Here is a 27,858-nt window from a genome sequence, read left to right as displayed (position 1 = left end):
TTTGAAAAGAAGTTGGCCCCGAAAAATAAAACGCAAACGTAAAACATGTAGAATTGGATAAATACCGTCCAAGCACAAGGATTTAACGTATGTGTTTTGTATTAATTATACATCATGAATCTTTTTTATAAAAAGTATGCTATAATAGCGTCAACGCACGTTTATTTCGTGTTATAAAGTCTGCAGAGTCCCTCGGAACTGTTGGAGCCAACAGTTCCTCAGGACTCTGCAGTCGTTATAACACTAAAAAAAAAAAAAAAAAAAAAACGTGCGTTAACCCTATATATTAATACTACTCTCTAAAAATATTTCTCCTTATGCTTATATTCAATTTTACTCTCTTGTGAAAATTTTCATCGCATGTCTTTTTTAAAATTAAATCAAATTCAAAATGATGATACATTTTCAGTATTTTCAATAGGTACATATATACATTTCAGAACTGTACATGTAATGCAAACGCTGAAATGGTATGCTATACAATATCATGCGCTATTCCACGATGTCTGTACGGTGAACCGGAAACACTGCCAGGGCATTGCTGTCCATCTTGTCCAGGTAAGTTTTACTAATATAAATGTATCACTGAAAAATAGTAATGTACCAGAAGATGAGAAATAGTTATTTATATTCAGAGTACAACTTGTAATGTATCAGGTGATAAGAAATAGTAATGTTTCAGATAATCATAAATAGTAATGAATCAATGAGGAAAATAGTAATATCTCACTTGATCGGAAAAGGTAATGAATCATCATGTAACGATAAAAAGTAATGGATCAAGTTATTTATCAGGTGATGAGAAATAGTTAGGATTCAGGTGTAGAGAAAACGTATTGTGCCAAGTGATGAAAAATGATGTGTAAGGTTATAAGAAAAAGTAAGATGTTAAGTGATTACAAAAGAAATTTATCAGTTGATGAGAAATAGTCATAAACTAAGAGGTGAGAAAAAGTAATGTGTCAAGTCATGAGAAATGATAATGTGTTTTCTTTCATGCAATCCAGTATTTTACTGTAATATATCAGATGATTATTAAGAGGATATTTGTTTAGTTCAGTGTAAGAGGTATATTTCTTGAGTGACGCAGCCACGAGTGAAGTTTGAAATTTTGGTGTTCACAAGGTGAAATATATTTCGATCTTACACTAAACATAACGAATTTTCTTTTATTATATGCAAAGAAACGTTTTAAAAAGACACTTAACCTAATACCGAATGAAAAGCGCGCCAAATAACAATACAACGTGACGTCATTTACGACGTCACGTCATTAAGTTTGTTCCCATTACTGTGCACGCTGTTATTGCACTGAAACAATGTAAGGGGCTTAAATTCAAAACAGTGAAATTATCAAATTGATCATTTCACTCTTTAAAACAGTGAACTTTTCAGTTTAATATCACTAATATATTTCTATAAACCTCCGAAAAGCATGTAATAAATTCTGATAAACTACTTGTGAAATTTATAAAATATTCTTTTCACTGTAGCCGGACTATATCTGAAAGCAGATGAAAAGAATATCATAATTAAATGGAATAACATGCAAAAATGAATGTCGTCATACGTAAATTTTGCTTCTTAAGGAAAAGAAAGTCGATGTCACCATAAACCATGTTAAAAAAGTACAGAAATTGAACAGAACTATATTCTAAAATTGATGATATGACGACATGATGTGATGACGTCATAAAGGAAAATGCACGACGTTACGCGGCAAAATCAGTAAAAATAATACTTTAGAAGCATGAAATAAAAAGAATTATAATTTTGTTTTACATATCAGATTGCAATAAATTTCATTCGTATACACCAGCTATTCTTTTTTCCACTTTTGCCTACAACACTCGTGAAATTGTTGCACTCAATGATATAAATTTCAATCTTACATGCAAAACAAATATCCTTTATAGGTTATGACGAAAAGCAAGGTATCAAGTGATACGAAAAAGTAATTTATCAGCTGCTGAGAAATAGTCATTAATCAAATGTTAAGAAAACGTAATGTGTCAGTGTCTGGTGATAAGAAATAGTCGTTAATCAAATGATGAGAAATAGTTATGAGTCAATGATGAGACATTGTACTGAATCAAATGATGAAATATAGTAATGTGCCAGGTGATGAGAAATATTCATGAATAGTCGTCATACATCAAATGATGAAAAATAGTAATGTGTTAGGTAATGATACACTGTACAATATCAAATGGTGAGAAATAGTAATGTATCGGGTGATGAGACATTGTAATGAATCAAATGATGAGAAATAGTAATGTGTCGGGTGATGAGACATTGTAATGAATCAAATGATGGGAAATAGTAATGTGTCAGGTGATGAGAAAAAGTGTGTCTCGTAGGGAAAAAGGATGTATCAGAGTCTGACGATGAGCAGTTGTTATGATTCAGTCACTCGATGAGAAATTATCAGAAAAAATAGTAATTTATCAGAGATAAAAGTAATATCAAGAAAAAAGTACCTAGTATCCTTTTTTATTGTCGTGTGCTAATGTCTGCTAACAACATAGATAAATAACTAAATCATGAAATTATGCATTATACTTTCACGATTGTAAATTGTTGTCTTTAGATGACAGTTTATCGATGACAGACAAACCGGATTTACCAACAATCAGTAACTGTCCGACAAATGTTTTGAGTGTTAATGTCGCAGTCGCCAGCGAATCTGCAATTCTGACAAAAAGTATAACTACAATAAATGCGTATGATTCCGACGGAAATAAACTGAAGGTAGATTTTTCATATTATAGTATATGGTAATAGTGGCACAGCAAATATCATGAAATGTTTGATGATAGGAAACTTTTTCAAAGAAATTAAATTTTACGAATAAGCTTTTTGTAATATATTTATTCGTAAATACTTAATTCATTTATATTCAAAATATATCTAATGATAGATAATCCTTCCATTTAATGTCTATTTATAGCAAAAAAACCAATAAAAAAAACAACAACCCTGAAAATTACTATAACAAAACAACAACAACACCATTCAATAAAAATTGACACATTTAAAAGTATTTTAGTCTATATGTTGTATGTATAGCATTCTTTTGTTCCGATTTACTGTCACTATAGGCTCACGTTTAAACTCTTTCTACGACTCGTTAAAATGTGTGTATATATATAATGATAATGCATTTTCTGTATATACTAGTATATATACATAATTTAACAGAGATGGGCGTTTTGCTACGTCATATGGTGACATAAATATTGTATTAAACCTTTTCAGGTGAAGTATCAACCAAAGAAAGTGTACCATTGTCAGTGTTATGACCCTAAGCCAATCTATGTCCTAGCTTATACCGAGAATGACCTAGGCGGCATAGCATCCTGCTCTTTCAATATTACTGTTAAAGGTCAGTGTTATGAATCTAAAGGACGATAACGATGAGTTAGTGCCACAATCAAACTCATCGCAGCGGTTACTTCCCTTTATCAGAAGAATGAAGGGGAAATCACATAGTGAAGAGTGTGCAACCATAATTTTGAGTTACTTCTCCCTTGTAACCATAGTGTATAGTTAGTTCCATTGTCACGGACTTATTTGCAATAACGTTTGCGTAAAATCAGACTAAAGTAATCATAGTCTAGAATAACTTTCCCCGACCTAACAATAAAGCGAACGTAGAAAAGAGACCAGTCTTATGCCACCATTCCAGCTTGTTCACCGGGGTAGTGTTGGCAGACCTTAAACTAAGATTGTTACCTGCTTCATTTAATGTCCATTAACTAAGTAATATACAGTAATTCTTAATTAAAGGACTAGGAAAAGATTAACATGTTAATCATGAAACTCAATGAGGTTTATAGTAACATACAATTTTTTACATTTTTGTTTTCCCTGGAAATCAATTATACTATTATACAAAGGGAAAATCATTTAAAACAATACCTTATTTTTCCTTAATTTTCATTAAGCTTACTTGGGTTCGAGTCATTATGCAAAATTTCAACTACGAATACATAGCGGACTAGAAATGTGTCATCATGCCACGGATGCCCCCGCATGCAGCCAAAATTTTAAATGTTATAATATTTAGTTCCAAATTTGTTTGTACAAATTATTTTTTTCATTCTAAGTTCAAAGCCCTTAAAACTTTTCAATGTTAACACAAACCATTTTTATACCATGTTCAAGGCACTGAAATTAGTCTTAACCTTTTGAAAATAGCATATTGCATATTTGTAGCCAAAATAATGGCTATATACATTTCCACAAAAGTATGAGTGCTGAAACTGAAAGTTCAAAATTTTCCCAACATTCAGTTCAAAATCATTGAACCACGACCAAATTCAAACTTAAACTGCTTATTCCTAAGATGTATCTTTATTATTTTCAAAGTGAAAGGGACATAACTCTGCCAAAAAATCATTGAACCATGACCAAATTCCAACTTGACCTGCACATTCCTTTGACATATCCATTTGTCAATTTTGAGTTGAATATGTAACACTGTAAGTCTGTTGGGTTGATAATGAACAGAAACTGTAAATTTCATATCATTTTCAAAGTGAAAGGGGCATTACTCTGCCAAAAAATCATTGAACCATGACCAAATTCGAACTTGGCCTGAATTTTATCATGACATATCCATATGTCAAGTTTGAGTTGAATGTGTTGTACCATTGGGGAGATAATGAATGGAAACTGAAAATTTCATATTATTTTCAAAGTGAAAGGGGCATAACTCTCCCAAAAATCATTGAACCATGACCAAATTTGAACTTGACCTGCTCATTCCTTTGACGTATCCATATGTCAAGTTTGAGTTGCATGTGTTGTACCATTGGGGAGTAAATGAACGGAAACTGAAAACTTCATATAATTTTTAAAGTAAAAGGACCATAACTCTGCCAAAAATCATGGAACCATGACCAAATTTGAACTTGACCTGTATTTTATCATGACATATCCATATGTCAAGTTTGAGTTGAATGTGTTGTACCGTAGTGGAGAAAATGAATGGAAACTGAAAATTTCTTATTATTTTCAAAGTAAAAGGGGCATAACTCTGCAAAAAATCATTGAACCATGACCAATTACAAACATGACCTGTATTTTCTAATGACATATCTATATGTCAAATTTGAGTTCAAAATGTGCAACGGTTATTAAGATAATGAACGGAAACTGATGATGATTGAAGGATTGAATGACGGATTTGACGGAACAGGGTAACACTATATGCCCCTGCCATTATATGGCGGAGGCATAATTATGTTTCCCCCTTCTTCTCTTAACCTACGCCATTTTTCTAAACAATAGATTTTTTATAGAATTATTTGTCCCTTTATCCAAACTGAAACATTCTAACAGAAAAATAATTAACGGGATTGCATGTAATTATATACATGTATTGTGAAATCCCGAAATAGCGGTACAAGCTTAAAAAAATAATAATCGTTAGCATCATATTTTAGATCCATACCCGCCGCGAGTTCATAACTGTTCAAAGGATATCTATGTCACAGAAAAAACCACAGTTCGGTGGAATGAACCTTCATTTGAAGATAACGTTGGTATTGGAAAAATTTCTAGACCAGATATAGACCTGTCAGTTTATAAATTCACTTTTGGAGCTCATCATATGACTTACCAAGTTTGGGACTTTGACGGCAACACTGCGTCATGTGAATTCAGCATCTACGTGGAGAGAGGTAAAAAATTAGTTTACTAAACTTGGAATAAATGACAATGGAAATGAAAAATTGCAGAATCAGTATGATTACCTCTATGATTATCACTCTGCTAAATCACATATCATTTTATAGAATAACCAATACAACAGACGGTAAAATTTTATTTTCATCCATTTCATATTTTCTTCCATTACTTTTTAAATATTTCATTATTCTAAAATCAGATAAAGTGTAGAACCGTATCACTCTAGTAAGAATCACATACATAGAATGATATAGGGGTAAAAATCAGGATATTTATCGGTAAATGAAACCAAGTTTTTTACCAATCATATAATCACGCGGTTTCACGTTACAAAAGAAAAAAATATGTATCTTGAGCAATGTTTCATACAAAGCTATGATCTTTTCAGGCCTGCCGAAGATGAACAATTGCCCAGCTGAGGCCGTACGTTTGAACACGTCAGTTTACACTAATGTCGCCGTCGTCAAACAAAGAGCAGTAGGACTAGATGCTTATGACTTTGACAACAACAAGTTACTTGTAGCGTAGTGATTCTTAATTTGAATATTATTATACCCTGCAGCGTTAACTATAATAGTTAATGTAAAAAGAAATAACTTTTTAATTACAAAGAAATATAACATCCTAATTGTTGGAACATATTCTATAATTTAGAAGAAAAATGGAAAAACAAATATTTTTTTTATCTATATGATGCACAAATATGGCGCCTTCCTTTTAAAAAATAGTACAGGATTCATTATTATGAATTTAAGACTTGATATTATTGGAATATTTTGTCAATTTAAAGAATAACCTATTTAGATTGTCAAGCGATGACAGAAATTATAACTGCTCTGCCATTTGTTTTATCTTGCACAGACGTAGACTTTACATGTTTTTCATCTGCATCTCAGGTGACGTATCAACCTCAGACGATAGAACATTGTAAATGTTCGGACGCTCATAAAGTTACCTTTAATGTTTCTGCAATGGCTGAAGATGACTATGGGCAGGTTGTGAGTTGTAATTTTACGGTAACTGTACGAGGTAGGTCAACAATTATCTAAGTGTCTTCGTAACTCGTAACCCACACAGTAAATTATGTTCAAAATTTGCTTACAGATGTCGTTTAAAGACATTTTCTAAAATTTTGTGAAAATTTAATCCTGACATACAATTTTCTAAATTTTTTGCAAGATAAGTAAAAATAAATGGCGAATTCAAAAATAAGAAGAAAAATAAATGTTGACTTGTTGGATTTCTTGTAAAATGGCAGTTTCCATAGCAACCGTATATGTCAAAACTGTCAAAATAGCCAACTTGTGATATAAAAAATAGAACATGTATAAGATAGCTTAACCCTTTCCCCCATGAGCATATTGTGAGAAATGGCCATTTTTACTGAAAAGGCTCCTCTTACAAGTTCAAACTGCTATGAAACTATGAAAAATCCTTCAATACTATTCAAACTTGGCACAAATGTTGACTGGACCATTGCCTTTGTGACGACATGCTCAGTCTTAAATTTCCTGTTACCATGGCAACGAGGGGACATCTCAAAATTCCCAAAAATCACTATTTTGCCTCGATTTTTTACATCAAAATTTATTTCAAAGTGCTGCAACTTCTCAAGGGATTGATATAGAGTCAAAGGCTTTTCAGCGTTGGTTACACGTTATATTATGATCGACCTGGGGTCATTTTTAGCCTCTCACAAGTCCAATATTTTCTTGGCGAAAAAATGCTCAATTTTTTGACCAACATTTCTCAAACGAAAGCATGTGTTTGGGGCCCAAATAGGACATTTTTTCACTATTTGAGGCCTAAAAAGGGGGCGGGGTACATATGATTTACGAATTTTTTGTATGTTGTGAAAAATTCAATGACAAATTCAAAAATAAAAAGAAAAATATATTTTGACGTGTTAGATTTCTTGCAAAATGGCAGTTTCCATATAACCGAATATATCAAAACTGTCCAAATAACCAAACTGTGTTATAGAACAATGTATACACACACAATAATCATGGTTTTATACAAAACTTACTTTATCTAAGGGTTCTGTGTGAAACAAACGATAATCTGAACACATTTCTTTAAAAATGGGTTTTTCATGATTCCTAACAAAACAAAAAATGAGAAAAATAAACATGAATTCTATCATTAAAGATATCGGAAAATTCTTTCATCGATTTTTCTACATTTTTGATATACAATAAAAAATTGTATGGTGAATTCAAAAATAGAAATAAAATATATGTTGACGCGTTAGTTTTGTTTGTAAACGGTCAGTTTCCAATGTTACGCATATGTCAACTGTCAAAATAACCACGCTTTCTTAAGTAATATCAGTGTTATACTAAATGCATTGTTATATATATACAACAAAAATATGTTTAAATATTTTTATTTCTTTTGATGTTAAATAAAGTAAATGTTGCTGAATATATTTTTGAAACAATTTATATAAAGCCATATTATTTTTTTTCGCTCGGCTAACAGACGATAACAGTAAGCTAGTATTCAGAAATTAAATAAATAAATTGGGACCTTTCTTAGATATTATTTTTGTTTTTTATTTAACATTTTAAAAATATATCATTTTAAACTTCTTTGCCCACTTGTCTGCCAGTAATCAAGACTAGTGGCGACGCACTTTCGTCACTACCACAAGTGTGTAGGGTAACGCGCGCGGAATCATCATCAATGTTGTCGTACGAAAGCTAGGAGAAATCCTTTATCTCATGTTATCTAAGCGACCCTCTTATTCTTTTGAAACGATCTACTCCTGAGCATTTAGAAATATTCATTCTGTATCAATTACTCATTATTTGTTTGTAGCCGAAATTAAAACAGTTATCCGAGGGCTATTCAAGCTATTCAACTACCTTCGTTTTTGAAGAGTAATTATCCGTGATTATCTTTCTTTGAAGCGCATTACGGTGCGCACAAAAAAAACTACCGAACACTTTTTAAGGCATATTACTGACATACATGGTCAGTTTTCAAATCCTTAAAGCGCCCTTTTAGATGGCCATACTTTAATCGGATTTGTTTATAATTTTCAACGTTTTGTATTTACTGCGGGTTGTAATGATTTTGCTGCAGAATATCGGTGCCTTTGTAAGGTATTAGCTACTAAAGATATTGGCCCGGCATCTCATTTAATGTATTTATACCATAGGCAGAGAAACAATTATGTACAAATTTGTGTCCGATTATTATTGTTATTATTATCATCAAGATAATTACATTTGTGTTGTCAAAAGAATAAATCAACTATCAAACACGTTTAGACTTAACTCCCTTTATAACGACAGAACTAAGACAAATTTGATTAAATAAATAAAAATTTTAAATGATGTTACTTTTACAAATAGATAAACATGTAATACAATAGAGAAAAAATGTATATATGTAAATAATGATAAGAAGTATTTAGTATGGCTGTATATGTTTGTTGATATGGGTTCAAACAATACTGATAACTATTCTACAATTACAGAATTGATGTATAAAACATATATGCTTGAATATTTCATAACTTTGTAGTAGAAATCAAAATGCCAAAATGGGTTTAATATATAATCAGTAAATACTGTTTTGATTTAACATCTACTAACATTGTGTTGTTGTTGCTTTCTGTTCTTTTATATTTCTTTTTTAGATATTATCACGCCGAGAATCTTGTTTTGTCCTAGCGATATCTATGTCTTAGAAGGAGATGTGGTCACGTGGAAAGATGCAATGTTTGTAGATAATGTAGGGATTGCACAGACATTTGTCAATATGGAGAATGGGACATCATACCCTGTGGGAAGGCACACTGTAGTGTACGTTGTGAAGGATTTTGACGGGAATGAAGCATATTGCAGATTTGAAATCATTGTAGACAAGGGTACAAACATTTCTTCCTTTAAAGGGCCATTATGTCACAGTGATATTTATTTCTATTTTTCAAAAGTTCCTTATTCTTTTTTTTATATATTTTCCCAAAGTTACTCCTTTGCCAATTATCTGAAAGATATCTTTCTTCTGTAGCTGACAGTTACAGTGATTTAGTATTTTGTATGGAAGTTAAAATTCTTCTTTGTTTACTAATTATTATTTCATATCTAGCATTACTTTCTTCAGGTTACAAGCACCTTACAAGTTCTAAAACCATTCTTTAAACATAATAGCATTCATATTTGCCCTTTCTAAAGAAGTAAATTTTATTCGTTTCTGAGACATAATGTGCCTTTAAATACTAATCAATGTTTAAATATTAAATTTGTTTGCTTTATTTTGAATTACTTTCTATAGACCTTTATAAAAAACGATTTTTCTATATCAACCGATGTTGCATTTCGCACATGCGCATTCTGCGTAGGGCAAAAGCGCAATAACGATAGACTACATTTAGCGTATTTGAAGGCTTTATAAGACGTGATTATGTCACCTAGAAAACAGAATTTCTGTGAGGAATTAAAACGGTAAGTACTTCAAACGTGAATTGATATTTATAACAGATAAACAAAGCTAGTGGGACTAATAATTCAATGACCAAAAGTCCTGTTCAAGGTATCATACAATGACTTTTTCATTTTCATCAGTAATTTAAATTGAAGCAACAGGATGTTAAAGATACAGTCAATTTAATTACTTATTTATTACATAATATTACACAATCGGAATTCCTTTAAAAGTGGATTGTCAAGGCGGTAAGTGTCAAACGGATTGACACGTGATCGAGTGACCGCTTAATTGTTATATGCCAGCTATAGTTTTCAGTATCATTCAACCGGGATGTTTTAGTACCATGACATAGTTAATCACATAGAATCATGAAATTATCGTAATTTAAGTTACTTTTTAAGTTGATACCATCAATATTATTAATTTTGTGAAGTGACAATTAAACAGTGTACGTACGTGACGTGCATTTTAATGTTTTACGAGAAACTGGATAAAATGTGTGTAATTTCATGAGTCATCTTACCCTTTCAAGAGTTTGCAACATTATTTAAATATATCTATGTGTGTTAAAAAGTTTCTACTTGGCATCACAGTCAAGTCGGATAAAGGATAATATTAGCTTAGCTTTTAACTAAAAATGTATTAATTATCACGTGTTCCGACTTATTCTAAGCTTTATTTTGGATGTTTCTTTAGTTTTATCACAACAATTTCAACAACAATTAAATTGGCTTCTTTATTTTATAATATATATTTCGACATTTGTTTACAACAATTATAGTAGTATGTGCGTCCCTTTACCCCCAAACACTGCGAATATAAGCCCACCATCTCGCATATGAGTCACTCCCGATGGCCATAGTTGGCGGCGGCAGCCATCTTTGACGAATGAAATCATATCTCCTACGGAGCTGGAACTTAGAGCTTGAGGTCAGGGAGACGGGGATAAAATAAGAACGAGTGATTCTACTTAAAATCGATCATAAGTGTTCGATAGAACGTCCAAAAACATTTCGTTTGACACCCAACTACGTTACCGCCACTGTAAGGAAGATATGTTATACACGAATGATTTTTCTTCTAAATATTTTATGTATTCACCGATGTTTATTCCCATAAGCCACTGATCTATTTTAAGTTTACCATCAGCCCCATGACGCATCGTTTTATAAATAGAATGACACCATTATTTTATTTATAATCTCCCGGAATTATACCCGGGTCAGCTCCTCGACGACAAGTGTGATAGGTAAATATTATAATAAATCCATTTTATTCAACGATTGATGCAAAAATAACTATTTAAATCCAACTGCTTTAAAAAGTGAACATATAAACCTAAATTATTTTTTTTTATAGACGATGCGTTAAGAAAATACCCTTTATTGCACGGCGGCCATATCATTAATAAGGCTAGTCCTGATAAGCATCACCATTTGAGAAACCATAGTTGTGTTACGTATCAAAATGGCTAAATAGGCTTACCAAGATGTTTTTCCATTCATATACGATCAAAGAATGACTAATTCGGGTGCAGACCTGTATCCATGAAACCTCTATTGTATGCTGATTGGTAAACTGTGACGCATTTTCAGCCTTTGTACGACACACTCCAGCGAACAATATCCCGTATCGAATTTGTACACGGTATTCGGACTACTTAAACGATGCCCAATATATTAACCCCGACAAAAGGAATTTATTGGTCTTTGACGATGTGATGACGGAAGCTAAATGCGACCAGAGAATTGCGGATCTCTTCACCAAGGGCAGTCATCACAGAAACATATCTATCGTATACTTGACGCAAAATTTATTCCCGCAAGGAAAGGCCTGCAGAGATATCTCATTTAATACGCAGTATCTCGTATTATTTAATAATCCTATAGATAGACAGCAAGTGGCGACGTTGGCGAGAAGAATTTATCCCTCCTCCAATGCCATTTTTATAAAACGCTTCCAAAACGCAACGTCTAGACCGCACGGCTATTTGGTGGTAGATTTAAAATCGTGTACCCCGGAACAGAACCGTTTGCGCGAAAATGTATTCGAGAAAGAAAGCCCGGCTGCTAAAAAAAGAAATTTACCGGACGAAGAAGCGTATTTTGGTGAAGGTAACTCGACCGTCACGGCTATGAATGATATTAATGATGATAATGATAATAATTTTGATGATGATGATGATGATGATGATGATGATAATAATAATAATGATGAGGTGAATGATAAATATCGTGTAGAGGGTGGTGTTAAAAGACTATCTTTATTTATAGGGCCTCCTGGTAAGCGTGTAAAAGAAGAGCTTAACAAAGAACGTGTACATCACGATATATAGGACAGAAGATTTTAGAAGCCTTTAAGACAGTCTCATACAGAACAATTTAAAAATAGATTAAACAGTTACCTAGATCAAGATTACTCATTTTCCAAAGAAAGAAAATCCTGGGTGCAAAAATTTCGAAAAAATGCCAAAATTTAAGAAAGAAGTTTAACCCCCAAAATTTTGTACAGTTTTTATTTTACTTTAAATCATTACCCAAAAAGACCCCCACGCCCGCCCAAAAAATTCTCCAATCAGCCCAGAAAATTAAAAAATTACGCTCCCCTTTGCAGCTTACTGGGAAAACACCCCCCCGTTTCTTCAGAAGTTGGGGGCCCATAGTGGGAACCCTTCGACCGATGCGCAAGAGTAACGTAACAACCCCATCATAAAAAGGCCCTTTTCATTATTTGGGAGCGGGAAATTTGCCTAGACAAAAATAAAAAACTAAAAGCAAAAACAATTTAAGCGAAAGAAAAACTAAAAGAACGGAAAAAAAGTTTCCAAAATTTGCAAAGTCCGTAATCAGTTATGGTGAGTCCCGTAGCGCAAGCGATAGAAATTGCCAAATCGGAGGTAAAACGTTTACGACACACCGATAAAGAATCACTTGTGCGTAAGAAACCCAGAACAGATATTGACTGGAATCAGATAACTTACTAAAATGAACAATTATTAGCTAGAAAATTTTTTGCGAGGATAGCCCGGAAAGCTACGGCGTTAGATTTGAAAAGATACTTAACCGGAATAACGGACAACTACAAAGGTTTTCGTCTAACGTTTGCGGTCTATACTGAGCGTATTACGTCATAAAACGATCAGGGCAAAACATTAAAGAGTATTTTTAAACAATTCGATATCCACCAAAGGAAGCGCAATGAACGCTTAATAGTGTCTAAAATGAAGAAACTGATAAGTAAAAAAGACGCGATGTTACAAAACAAGTGATTATTATTGAACCGAACAATACTTTGTATAAAATAGAAATAAAATTTGACATATATATCGTCTTTTGTTTTTTTTTATTTATGTGGCCCCTTTCTTATATTTTTACCTCTTACTTAACTAATTTAAACAATACATCCCAAATATTTTAAAGGAATGAGTTTACTGTTACAAACGCTTCTTCTATTTCGTCAATTGCGAGCAAGTAATGTGAGGCATACTTATCCCCGAAATCATCTAAATCCATACTGATATTTTAAAATTCTAAAGTTACAATGTTACTCGTTAAGCTTTTAAAGTCGGAATGATCAAAATAATCTAAATGCGTTGTTATATACTCTCCACAGAGCCGATGCGTTCCTATTTTTAGAAAAGACGTCATGTTTAAACAATTTCAGTTTCCTTTATGTTAAATCTAAGACTTAACTATATATTTATTAATTTGTAAATGAAATATTAATATTTCGGTTATTCGTAACTTGAATCAAAGGTGACAGTTTATACATCATTTATAATAATAATTATAGCATAAAATCGGCTATTTTTCCCTCTTTTGCCCATGTTATAACGGGGCCAAAACCATGCGTTAACATAGTCACGCGCTCTTGTTATAGCCCGGTTTTACCTATGCGCAATACATACAGGGCCCAGTAAACAAACAAAAAATGACGATTTGGCCTGTTTGCCAGAGTCTTGTTATATTGGAATTATTAATTCGAGGGCCTCAGTCGCATAACGGCGAGCAGCATTCAAGTAATTATGCCGGCAATACGGCTTATAGACATCGCCGCTTATCTTGGTTGTCGCCCTTTCTTAGAAACGGACAGTTGTCAAAGTAAACAAATAGAATCTGTCATTCAGTTTAATCCCTCGATTAACTTACAAAAATGGAAAGCACAAAATGAATATAAGAAAACGTTGTTTTATTGACGTTTATATTGATAAATGTCATGTATGTTTCTTTGAGAGAATAATGTTTTATGCCTGATTTTTTTTAAACTTGCGTGCTTAAAAAAAACGATTCTGAATTTGAATCTGATGTCACTGATCTTTTTCCTACCGCCAATATGTAATCACTCTAGGAATTTCTGTGGCGTCTGTTTTGTCTTGGGGAGAGTAATGTTATGTTTTTCTTAACTTAATATATCCCCAAAGTTAAACTTTGTTAAATCAATTAAAATTCGAAATTTCGTTCGGTTCTCAAGTTGTTGGCCCCGGAAAAAATAAAACGCATACGTAAAACATGAAGAATTGGATAAATACCGTTCAAGTACAAGGATTTTATGTTTGTGTTTTGTATATAATATACATCATGAATCTGTTTTAAAAATTTTATGCTATAATAACGTCAACGCACGTTTATTTCGCGTTATAAAGTCTGCAGAGTCCCTCTGAACTGTTGGAGCCCTCGCCCTACCGGGCTCGGGCACCAACCGTTCCTCGGGACTCTGCCGACGTTATAACACGGAAAAACGTGCGTTAACCCTATATAATATAGCTGGTTTTAAACATTCAAATCAAGCTCTTTTTTCATCATTTTAAGCTATGATGAATATCGTTTTATAAGTATCGGTTAATCAGCATGCAATACGAGTTACTATTCCCCATATAAAGTATTTGTTAATATAAAATACTGAATACTTATAAACATAAAAAAGATACTGTGGAAAATTATGTACGTACTAATGTATTATATTCATTATACAAGAAAATCCTCCTCTTGTACGCACAAATGTTCTGGAGGGAATAAAAATATATGTCTGTCATTGACGAATTAATTTTCAGATTTGTTAAGGAGCTAAAACAGAAATACAATATCTTGTATTGGTCATACAAATAATTAGCTACTGGCAAATCGACCTTTTTCTAAATTGATGCACGTGTAAATCAAAATTGGAAACGTTTATTTCAAATGTCCTATGGTTTGGTAATTACGATCATGTTTTTGAATGATGTCTAAAAATTATGACGCTTTTGTGTTCATACAAATATGACCATTAAGTTTCGTATGACAGAAATAGTTTATCGGTGGCGTGTGTCAATACACTTGACCACTGAGTCATTATTAATTTTTAAACATTAACATACCTGTAAAGTTTGTTTCAATATTATTTCAAAACGCGTTAAATCTTTACCACGTTGTATTAATAAGATGATAACGTGATAACACATCTCTACAAAGTAAATTAAAATGCATTTCAATTCATATTAGTTAATATTCGAATAAAATCATTAACTAGTAAAAGGGATATAACTGTACACAACTATATCCGTAACATTTATCACGTTACTTCCTTCCCTTTAATAACAAGTATAAGTTTAAAATTTGTTTCGACGCCTGATTGCACACTCGGCCTTCGTAAAATAATTGCGGTCAACAGCTGGTCAATTTCGCAATGTAATTTTACTAAATGTCAATTTACAAAAGTCGCCTTTCAGTTTTTCTGTTTATATATGATGCAAAAACATAATTTATATGTTATCTATTAGTATTAGTAATAAGCTATTTGTCGAAATTTTTTAAGTATTAAAAAATAACAAAACAACATTTGGAGTATAAAATACATAATTATTAACAATATTAGTTATTATTCGGAATGTTGTACAATCATTGGCTGATATAATTGCCCTGGACATAAAAACGTATATCCGTTTAAAGAATATATTTCAAAGATTCATAAATAAATTATACGCTTTTAAGAGTGTTTCATAAAAAGCATTCTTTCAACCATGGGTACAAGAAAGCGTAACTATGGGATGCATGACCAGGCCATAAAAAGATCAATCATGTCGTTAAAAAGACAGTCGAATAATTTCTGGTATCGGTTCATAATTCGTTCATATTTTTAAAAGATGATATTAACCGACGCTTTAAATCACGTATAATTGAGATAACAGATGTCAACTTAATAACGGACCGTTGTAGCTATGCAGGTTAATTAAGGACAGAAATCGTTCAATGACCGCGCGAAGTAAAGAAACCGTTTTTTTGGTGTTCATTCGGTTTAACTTGACGTTATACTAATTTGATAAACTGTAGCATGCTGTTTAAATGAATAATTGATTACATTGTTGAACATCAAAATTGCTTATGTTTTCTTGTAACGAAGTATCGACGTACCTTAATGTGTATGTAGCAGTAAAATGTATCCATATACTGTGCGTTTAGGATAATTATTTAGTAACGCCGTGGTCAAGTCCACTTTAACGGTGTAAAACAGTTATCATATTGTGTTTAATATCTTAAGTCAAGCAGGCTTGCCATATAATTAAAATATGGACAAATTTACCAACTGTCGGCGTAACGCAGTAGGTAAAGTTGTGTGGTAAATTATTAGTTGCATATCAATGTAAAACAGCCAGGTTCGGTCCCAATTTTTTTGTATAATTAAAAATCGATTAAGAATTTCTTTTTTTCTTGTAAAGATTATTAGTGCTGTGTTATTTTCTATTAACTTCTCATTTCACATTTGTTTTTAAATGTTGCTATATCTAGCAAGTTGGTGCAACCTGATACGGAATGCATACATGCACATAAATTGTTTCAACTATAGTTAAGTTGACACGAAAAACTTATGCACTGCAAAAGTACTACTAATATATATTACACACTACACAGAAAAAAAATATTATTTTCGGTATATATAAATTATTCGAAATTATAACAAAACTGCCTTTATATTCCAATTAATTTACATCTCATGTAAAGATAAAAATAGGGAAAGAAAAAGGAAAAAAAAAAGGTTTGACAACTTGTGTTGCTTGAACTCATGATACAATTTAATTTGTATGGCATCCTAGTGACTAAACCAACTTTGCCATCGAGACTTTTCACATTCTTTTTCTGATTTTGAATCATATTCACTTCCAAATTCCCCTATTTTACCTATTCATACAAAGATTGTAAACTTTTGTGTACACAAAAAAATGCAACGTCAATCTCACATTATCATAGCGGCACAGTATATGTTATTTTGGTTTTGGAGTGATATATGTGGATATATTACCTGCTAAGATTTTATATCACCCGAGCCGTTAGGCGAGGGTGATATTTTATCTTGGCAGGTAATATATCCACATATATCACTCCAAAACCAAAATAATAATTTTATTACCCTTCCCCTGCCGAGTTTAGACGATTTTTTAAAAAAAATCATTGCTGTTTCAAATGAAACGTCGAAATAAGATTCCCTTTAGGGTACCTCTTCATCGCAACATGACGTCACATAAATACATGACGTATTTTTCCCGTACCTAACGAATGTAAACAAGAGAAAAGGAGTAGTCTATTGAAAGCACTTTTTTGTAATTAATATCAAGCTTTCACAAGGTCATATTTGTTTTCAGTACTGATGGGAACTTGTATCATTACTCTACTTTGGTAAATATTTTTCATTTGACAGTTAAAAAGTGCTTGTAAATCGGAATTTACACTGCGTAAAATCGAACCGTACGCGCATCACCTCAGCGCATGTTGTTTACAACGTTGGGTACCCAACGGGGAAATTTAATGTGTATATTACCCGTCTGGCTCGGTTATATCAATATCTTTCGGATGATCAATATCCAATCAAAAAGGCGGAAAAAATCTGGAAGGGTAATAATAATTAATATGCAATAAAGGGTATGTTTTTTAACGCATCGTCGATAAAAAAAATGATAATTTCGGTTTCTCTGTTCGATTTTTAATGCAATTGAATTAAATAGTTATCTTTGCATCAGTCGTTAAATGAAATGGATTTATAATATTCAAATATAATACTTGTCGTCGAGGAGCTAAAAATTCTAGCTCGGGTATAATTCCGGGAGATTATAAATAAAATGATGGTGTCGTTCTAATCATTAAACAATGTGTTATGGGGCTGATGAAATAGCTTATTGTGAACTAAAATAGATCAGTGGACAATTGTGAAATGCAAGGAAAACAAAAATCATTCGTGTAGAACATATTTTCCTTACAGTTGTGGTAACACAGTTCGGTATCATACAGAACGATTTTGGACGTTTTATCGAACGCTTATGATCGATTGTAAGTAACATTACTTGTACGCATTTTTCCCCGTCTTCCGGCCACAAAACTATAAATGTATCTTTCATGCTTGTGTAAAAAGCTATTATATATGATTTGCTATTTTTTACCTTGAACTTACTCGGAATAATCTATGGACTTCTACTACATGTCTATGTAGGGCAACGCTTTTTTGCCCTACGCAGATTGCGCATGCGCGAAAAATACTACTTCCGGTCCATTTTTTTTAGCTACGGACCGCTTCGTAAGAAGGTCTATACCCGAATTATTTTGATATGTAATCGAGCAGCAAGAAATGTATTCACACATTATGTTAAATGTTTTGGATTATATAATTATTTCAATGATATTTTATATCAAGCTACTTGTACTTTACCTTATCAACATTGCATATCTCTTTTCTACTTTTGCCATTAACAGAACAAAACATCAACTTCATTCTAGACATTCACATTCAGCTAATTATGATGTAAAAGATGTATATACATGTATCAAACAATCATTTAGGGGCGTTGACTTCAAACTACTTGCCTCTCACCGCTGCAGGTTCGAGCCGCGCCAGCGTATTTGGATTCCACATGTGAGAAGCTATCCAGCTGGTAAACGAGCGTTGGTGGTTCTATTCAGGTGTCCTTTTGTGTCTAAAATAATGTACAGTAAGAAAGGCACATGAGGTCTTCCTCAAGCGGGAAAGTTGCGATATGACATAAATTGTGTTGGTACGATGGTAAATCCAACAAAAAAAAAAGAAAACAAGAAAGAAATGAACAATTTAAGATATCAATACAAAATATAAAAATACGTTACTATTAAAGATAAATTTTCCTTTATTCTTTTGTGATGAAAATGAGTAATCTCAGAGTATGAATAAGTTTGTCATATGCCAGAACATTATTGATTTATTATTTTCAGCAAAGCCGGATCCACCCAAGATACAAAATTGTCCCGTGAACGTCGTGCAGTTGAACACATCATACATGAGTGATTATGCCATCGTCGATTACTTTAATACTGGTGGTATATCAGCGCATGATGATAGTGGCAATTACTTTGAGGTTCTTCAGAAATTCGTTTAAGCCCGTCTCACACAGAACACGGTTGGGTACACGATTCCCAAACGGCATACTTGTTATCACGGGTTAACTGGTACAAGTATTGAGCTCCAGCCATGCCTGATGATTAGTTGGTACGAGTTAGACTCGAATGTTGCAAGAGCATGTACGGATAAAGCACTGATATATTCGGTAAAGCAACGTTTGAACAAAAATTTGCATACAAATACATACGACTGTTGTACGGTTTAAAGTACGATCTAGTAGGGTCTTGTTCGATTTAACACGACGTTTACTCGATTGACTTTCATAGGGACCAGTTATGCTCAAAGTATCAAACCTTCGTGTATGTTTTGATACAAATTGATCCATTTCGATGACTTTTAAAATAAATTTTCGAATTTTCAATGAAGAATTATCTATATATACATCAGTTATATCAACAAATTAATAAAAGATGAAGCAATGTAAAACGTATTTTTCCTTGGGTGCGGCGGTTGCTGGAGCGTCCACCAAGCTAGCATCCGAGTCTGAATTCACAGGAGACAGAGGTAGTGCCTGTGGCTCCTACAGCTCATCAGGGTGGGCAGGTTGGAGTAGTCGGCGGGCCTTGATGGCCCTTCTTGTATTCCTCTGTGCGTCGGAATCTACATCTTTGGATGCATTCTAGTGTGATGCAGCAAGAACTCCGGGTAGATCTAGCAGTTGAGGGAGCAGGTAGTTGTGGTTTTCGTTGAACAGTTCGTGCGTACGTAGAGGCTGTGCTAGACCGTACGAGGCGTTGTGAGTCCGTGTATACCCGTACTAAACCGTTTCTGTCATGTATGATTCGTACTTTAACCGTATTGGTCGTATGGCGATCGAATGAAATCGTGTGTGCACTCGTTTGAATCATACCAAGATATTGTGACATTCCGGTGTTGGATGTAGGACTTGGGGACGGTCTCGAACAATTCCATACGATTTATATACGACCTTGACACGGTTGGGCTCACATATGATTGTATTTACGGTCTCATACGGTCTCACACGGTCTCTGACGGTCTTGTACGGTCGCATATACGATCATACACGGACGTGACATACGTACCATTTCTTTTTTTACGGCTTACACGGAAACACTCGAACTACCCGAGTGTGACTCGGTTAATACCACGGTTGGTTCGGTTGTATGTACGGTTTACACTGATGGCCGACCGTATAAACCATGTGTTCTGTGTGAGATGGGATTTTCATAATGCAATTGTCATTTTATCTTTGGTCCCAGCATCGCCATCCCCTAATGTAAGATAAACGTCTTTTCACGTTCTACACTTACCGGTTGATGTGGTGTTTTCTTTTTTGGGGCGGAAAAATTGCGATTTATAAAAACATTTTCCAATTAAAGGCCGGGATATTTCTCTGATTATGATTGAAAAATATTTGGGTAAAAAGAACAATTATCATACAAAATGACCTTGGGAAAATAAAAGGTTTCCCTATCATTTTCAATTTAAAACCCTTAACTTAAATATAAAATTTAAATTTAAGGGAAAAAAATTTTGCCCGGGGGAAAATTTTCCATTGTAATTGTTCTTCCTATACCACGGTAACGAGCACTATTATAGCCGAGGTCGTTGATAGTTATGGCAACAAGGACACCTGTCAATTCAAGGTCGTTGTCAAAGGTAACGAAATAATGATCTTTACGGGTCGATATTTCACTGTAAGGGTAACTAGTAAAAAATAAAAAGAAGTGAAAAACAAACTTTATGAAACGTTTGTCGTAATAATGTGATGGGCAAGAATGGAAAAAAGATATTTTTTTTATTTGATACTGAATAATTACTTTAAAGTAATCTATGCTTTAAAATCGGCATAATTTTGTATTATATAATGTAGATATTAAAGTTTCGTGAAACAAATGTTTTACATAAGTGTGCAGCTTATCATCTGATTAATCTATTTATTCAATTTGCTTTTTATTCGTCGGCGTATATCATACTAGCCATAGCTCATGCAATTTTCTATGATAATTATGGCTGAAGTAATTTTCAATGGAAGGAAAATAAAAGCGGGCCTCGGACATATATTTGTACGAGCGTATATATAATAATAAATATTGCTTTAAACATCAAATAAACACGTCTCTCAGATGTCAAAGTAAGAATAGGGCTGTACTCAATTGAAAAGTGCCTTACGTCAAGTTAAATTATTAAAATAGACAAAAATGGTATCGGGCCCACCGCACTGCGTTGCAATCGAATCCACCGACGTCTACGACGAAAAAATTTTTGTCATTTATTTTACAAACAGGCAATAATAATTATTGTTAATTTGTGAAAGTATCATTTATTCAATGTGATGCCGTTGTATTATGGGGTCGTGTTACACACATTTGAATGTGTTTTAAGCAAAATTAGGCAAAAATGCGTCCCCTCATCAAACTGTACAAAAGTGTTTGCATAAACGGCAATGAATTGCACCACTGGCGTGTATAGGTTGAAAGTGTACATATGTGGGCTCCAGTCTCACTGAGTGTTTCAAGTAAAACATTGAAACATTAAAAAAATCAGTCATATGCTTACCATATGCAAACGGCCGTATTTTATCCACCGCTTCTGCGACGAATACTCCACCGCCGCTGCAATGGACCCACCGCTTCTGCGAAAGCTATGGCCAGTGTGTATTAAAATGAGGTCGGTACACTTCCATTTAGGATTTAAAAACTGTATTGATATATAACTGTACAGTCATTTTTACTTGTAGATTCATATAGGAAAACACTCAATTGATATATAACAGTTCAGATTTTTTTTACACCCGCTATATATCGGTTGATTTTTTACTGAGGTTTAAAGGGGGCAAGGGGGACATGGGCATATACATTCCAAATACTAAAAAAGAAAAAAAAGGAAAAAAAGAGCCGATTGAACCGGGTGATGCTCCCCGAACAGGTTTTGGACACATAGAAAGTACTTTTTCTTGATATTTCCTATAGTTTAAGAGTTATATCCCGAACAAAGTTCACATGTAAAAATGAGTCAAGGTCAATAACTTCAAAATAAGGCAAGGTAGAGTTACGGTTATTTTACATTACATATGTACCCAATGAAATATTTCTACTTACAATGTTTCTTGTTTATATCTCTTATAGTTTAAGAGTTATGTCCCGGACAAAGATCACAGCGTAAAATGGAACAAAAGGCATTAACTCCAAAATAAGAAAAGACAGAGCTACAGTTCTTTTGCACTGCACTTCTACTCAATGAGATCTATCTACTTACAAAGATTCTTGTCGATACCTCTTATGGTTTTAGAGGAAATTGTTATATTTTTTGGTAACAGCGAAAAATCACTTAAACAAACGGATACTCTCACTGTCTTAAATTTATATATAGCTAGCTGTGAGGGCCGTTAGACAGCATAAGCTGGTATTGATTCATTTTATCTGAGGTTTCCATCTGAAACAAAAGTGAAAAGGCACAAGAGAGGGAAATCCATTGTTTTTTCTCTGACTTCTGTTACAAAAAAAAAATTGCGATTAAACAGTTAAATAGTTAAGTATGTGAAAACATATTTAAGATATTTTGTGAAACTACAATGCTTAGAGTTTAGATAATTGACATGTAACATTGCCTTGTTGGCCTCTACAAAGTTGTCATTGGTTATGCCCTTTGGGTTAAAATTGGCCCCGCCACTAACTTCACTTTGTAGATATGCAGTCTTGAATTAGAAAACACATTCCAGTCGATTTTTTTGTGAAACGACTGTGGTAAGAGTTTAATTATTTAAAGCCCAGAGCTCAGATAATATACTCAATTTGTAGGTTAGCTCGAATCACAACAGGGACTATGAATTCGTTCATGTGATGAAGCTATCTATTTAGCTAAGGGAAATTAGTGGGTTTTTTATGTGCCCACTTGTGTCTAGAAATATTAACATATGACCATCTGAGGGTTTCCCTCACTAGAAAAGCTGAAAAGGCGCCATATGGCAATGCAATCTAAATAAATACAACTAAAACAAAACAACAACAAAAAATACGCGCATTTACTTTGTTGTGCATTTTTTTCAGATATCTACAAACCTGCTTTCACCTCTTGCCCAAGCCATATTTATGTCTCTATAAACGAGAAGGTTACTTGGCAAGAGCCTACTTATTATGATAACGTGGGAGTATTGGACATGTCCCGTCTTGGTTATGAAAGCGGTCAGGTACCACCTGCGGGCAATCATACTGTTTATTATAAAGTGTGGGACTACCAGTATAACACCGCTGTATGCAAGTTTAATATTACTGTCACTAAAGGTAAGAATTTACCCATTATCAGCGGTAGCAGATTTTTTATTTTCATATTCAAAGTCGTTGTCAACATCACTGTTATCGTCATCATCATCACTGTTGTCTTCTACATCATCACTGTCGTCATCATAATCATCATCATCATCATCATCATCACTGTTGTTGACATCATCATCATCACTGTTGTCGTCATCATCATCATCATCATCATCATCATCATCATCATCATCATCATCATCACTGTCGTCGTCATCAACACCATCAATGTTCTCGTCATCATCATGATCATCACTGTGGTTGTCATCATCATCATCATCATCGTCATCATCATCACTGTCGTCGTCATAACTATCATTATTGACATGATCGTCATCACTGTTGTTGTTATCATCATCACTGGCCATTTCATAATCATTACTGACTGTTGTCGTCATAATTATCATTGTTGTCGTCAGCATCATCACTGTTGTTGTCATCATCATCATTATCATCATCTTCACTGTTGTTGTTTTCGTCATCACAGTCGTCGTTATCATCGTCAATGTCGTTGTCATAGTCATCACTTTTGTCGTCATAATCATTACTGTCGTTGTCATCATCATCACTGTCCTCGTCGTAATCATCACTGTCATTATTATTATTATCATCATCATCATCATCATCATCACTGTCGTCGTCGTCGTAATCATCATCAATGTCGTTGTCATCAACATCAATGTCGTTGTCATAATCACCACTGTTCTTGTCACATCCATCCCTGCTGTCGTCATCAACATTACTGTCGTCAACCTCATCCTCAATGTCGTTGTCATAATCACCACTGTCGTCGTCAAATCATCACGGTTGTTGTCGTCTTCATCATCACTGTTGCAATCATCTTCATTGACATTATCGCTAAAATTATAATTTTTATCGCAATCATCATCATTGACATTATTAATGACATTTTCATGATTATCACAATCATCATCATGGACATCATCGCTGACATTACAATTATCGCAATCATTATCATTGACATCATCGCTGACATTATTATAATTATTGCAATCATCATCTTGGATATCATTGCTGAATTTATCATTATTATCGCAATCATCATCATTGACATCATGGCTGACATTAACATTATTATCGCAATCATCGTCATTGACATCATTGTTGACATTATTACAATCTTCATCATTGTCCTCGTTTATATCGTCAGTATAATTGCAATTATCATTATCGTCAACGTTGATATCGTCAGTATTATCGCAATCATTATCATTATCGACCCTGTTGATATCGTCATTTTCATTTCAGATGTCATTATTATCATCAGTATCATTATAATTTCATTTATTTGAATTTAGTTCCATTTCTTAATGTGTCTTATTATATTGTCTGTGCGGCTAAATTTTATGTAGAAGCTGTACGATTAATAAATTTATCGTAATTTGGTTCTATATCAATTAGAGGCAACGACTCAAATTTAATTTATTTTTGTGATCTATTTTGTTTTGATAGAAACGCTAAAGCCTCCGAAGATATTGAACTGTCCCATTCAAGTTTTATCCTTGAATACAGCTCTGAATAATGATGAAGCAAAACTGAGTGAAGACGCTACTGCTATCCAAGCTTACGATAACGAAGGAAAGAAACTTAAGGTGAGCTCAATTTCTTGTTACAAACGGGTGAAAATTTTCAAATAGCCTTCCATACAAAATAATTGTAAGTTTTTTACTTAAAATAAACTACAACTGATACAATGGCAAAAGATAAAATATATAGATTTAATGTGTTGTTGTAGTTATTTGAAAACTAGCTTCTATTCTGCCAGTAAAGAGTCAGGCTAGCCGGCACATCCAAGCAGTTTGGTCGAACTTGACACTATTTTCAGCTTATCCTGACTATTTGATATTGAAACCACTAAATCTTGATAAAATATGAACTATACCATATCGAAATCATTTTAAAAAATTAGCTGTAAATCGTTTAAAATTGATCAGGGTACACAATAATTAAACATTGGATATTTATGAGTTCCCTGTAAAATAATAATGATAAAGTACAGTGTTGTACACATAACCAGGCCAATTTATTGTAAAGTAGCCATTAAAAACAAACAAAACAAAAACATGTGTTTAATTATACTAACTCAGATTTTATTTCTGGCTGAAATTATTCGTTATTGAAATAATACAACAAAATTATGATGTGATATGATACGTTTATTAGATGAGATATGGTATGATATTATGATATAGGAAAATGATATTAAGATATGATTTAAGATCGGATATTTTATTATATTAGGATATGATAAAATATTAGATGTGATATGATATGATATAAGAATATGATTTAATAATATGTTATGATACAAGATAAGATATAATATGATATTGGGATATGATGTTCTGCTATGATATATGATTTAATATATTATTATATGAGAACAAACCGTTATAATTTTTTTAAAAACAGGTAAACTACGAACCTGCATCGGTACGTCATTGTCACTGTTTTCATCCCCATACAATGGAAACAACTGTTATTGCATGGGCCGTTGATGATGTGGGAGTCAAGGAAACATGCGAATTCAATGTAACCGTTTCCGGTACGAATTTTACTGCCATTTTCATACTGAAGCGTAATGTCAAATTTGTGAAGTTTCACATGATTATGTTTTATGTATTTTTAGGTCTTAAAGCATTTCAAGTACCTTTACGAGAAATTTTCTGATTTCGAAATCATGAACCATGGTCTGTCTGTACTGTCTGATAAATATTGATACTCATTCATAGCAGTAAATATAAGTTTAGTTTATATAAATCCATTTTAGTTCGATTGTGTTGGAAGCTATAAGCTTATAGAAACATTCTCAAATCCGTTCCTGGAACGAACCAGTACTAAGCAATCAATGTAAAGTTTCTTGCTCAAGGAAACAACGGCTTGCCCCTGACAGGGTTTGAACCCACGCGGTTAGCAATCCTTAGATTACTAGTCCGACGCGTTAACCACTCGGCCACGCCGCCACTCTTGGCGAGTAAATATTGACTACCGTTATATATTCAGCTGTTTTCGAAAATATGTAGGTATTCTAAATAAGCATAATTATAATTAAAAAAGGACAAAAATGTTTGAATTTTAACATTTTGCGGTTTCTTGTTGAATTTTACTATTGAAAATAATATTTGCAAATGAGATTTATCCTGGTATAGATTGTTTGGTCATCGGGACTTTACCTTTGGATATGTCATAGTCTAAGTAGATTTTACCATCGATTTGTACATGGCATTCTTAGTTTTACTTTTGGAAACTTAATTTGATATGACAGAGTCTAAGTGGGTTTTATCATGGGACATTTTATCAGATTGTACCATTTGGACCATTGGCCATGCTTGTGTCCAATTGAATGCTACAATTGAATATCATATTGTCCTTTCGGATGCTACCATAGGATATGGCATTGTTTTATTGGTTTTTACTGTAGGACTTATGTTCTGTTGAATTTTACCATGGTATATGATAGATCCTAATAGTATGTACTGTGGGACTTATTATTGTCCTTTTGGGTTTTCCCCTATAAAGATGTTAATAATATGACATTGTCCTTTTGGATTTGAACATGGAAAATGATAATTTTCATTTGAAGTTTACCATAGGTAATCACAATTTTCTATCGAATTTTTAACATGAATGGCGAAGTAGAATCATAGGATTCATTTTACATTCAGATAAACAGGTGCCGGTTATCATGCATTGTCCTGGAGACATGGAATTGAATGAAAGTGATTCAATGTATTGGCGGCAACCAGCATTTGAAGATAACGTCGCTATTGCAGCGGTTGACTCGAACTACAATAATAGTGCCATATTCTCCATTGGAAAACATATCGTTTACTATAATATTTGGGATTATGATTTTAACAATGCAAGCTGCAGATTTACTCTGACCGTCACCAGACGTAAGTAGTTTTCCATCAGTTAATAGTTGCATGATACTTACTAACATTTCTTATAGCTCTAGGTTTTCAAGGATAAGAAGTTAATAAGAACTAACACTTTCAAATTGGCATCATTATCTTTATAGTCAAGCTAAAGAAAC

General features: G+C 33.3%; 2 protein-coding genes across 2 annotated transcripts in view; both read left to right on the top strand.

The window, feature by feature from the left end:
- The first annotated feature begins 420 nt into the window (after positions 1-420).
- LOC132740164 (hyalin-like) lies at positions 421-20,576 on the top strand. Its single transcript, XM_060728020.1, has 8 exons — positions 421-558; positions 2,591-2,751; positions 3,259-3,385; positions 5,451-5,687; positions 6,083-6,213; positions 6,591-6,723; positions 9,344-9,574; positions 19,341-20,576. The coding sequence occupies exons 1-8, from the start codon at positions 468-470 to the stop codon at positions 19,502-19,504; spliced, it is 1,275 nt and encodes a 424-aa protein (XP_060584003.1). The 5' UTR covers positions 421-467; the 3' UTR covers positions 19,505-20,576.
- Positions 20,577-21,037: 461 nt separating this feature from the next.
- The window catches only part of LOC132740145 (uncharacterized), a 40,605-nt gene continuing 33,784 nt past the window's right edge, over positions 21,038-27,858 (top strand). The window contains exons 1-5 of the mRNA XM_060727998.1: positions 21,038-21,147; positions 23,538-23,771; positions 25,275-25,414; positions 26,235-26,367; positions 27,488-27,718. Coding sequence (XP_060583981.1) covers positions 23,648-23,771; positions 25,275-25,414; positions 26,235-26,367; positions 27,488-27,718 — 628 coding nt within the window. The 5' untranslated portion in view covers positions 21,038-21,147; positions 23,538-23,647. The remainder of the gene's footprint in view (positions 21,148-23,537; positions 23,772-25,274; positions 25,415-26,234; positions 26,368-27,487; positions 27,719-27,858) is intronic.

The sequence above is a fragment of the Ruditapes philippinarum genome, unplaced genomic scaffold, assembly GCF_026571515.1.
Source record: "Ruditapes philippinarum isolate M1 unplaced genomic scaffold, ASM2657151v2 ctg2496_1_1_1_1, whole genome shotgun sequence".
Taxonomy (NCBI): domain Eukaryota; kingdom Metazoa; phylum Mollusca; class Bivalvia; order Venerida; family Veneridae; genus Ruditapes; species Ruditapes philippinarum.
Note: the sequence above shows the minus strand (reverse complement) of the source record. Positions and strands in the feature narration are given on the sequence as shown.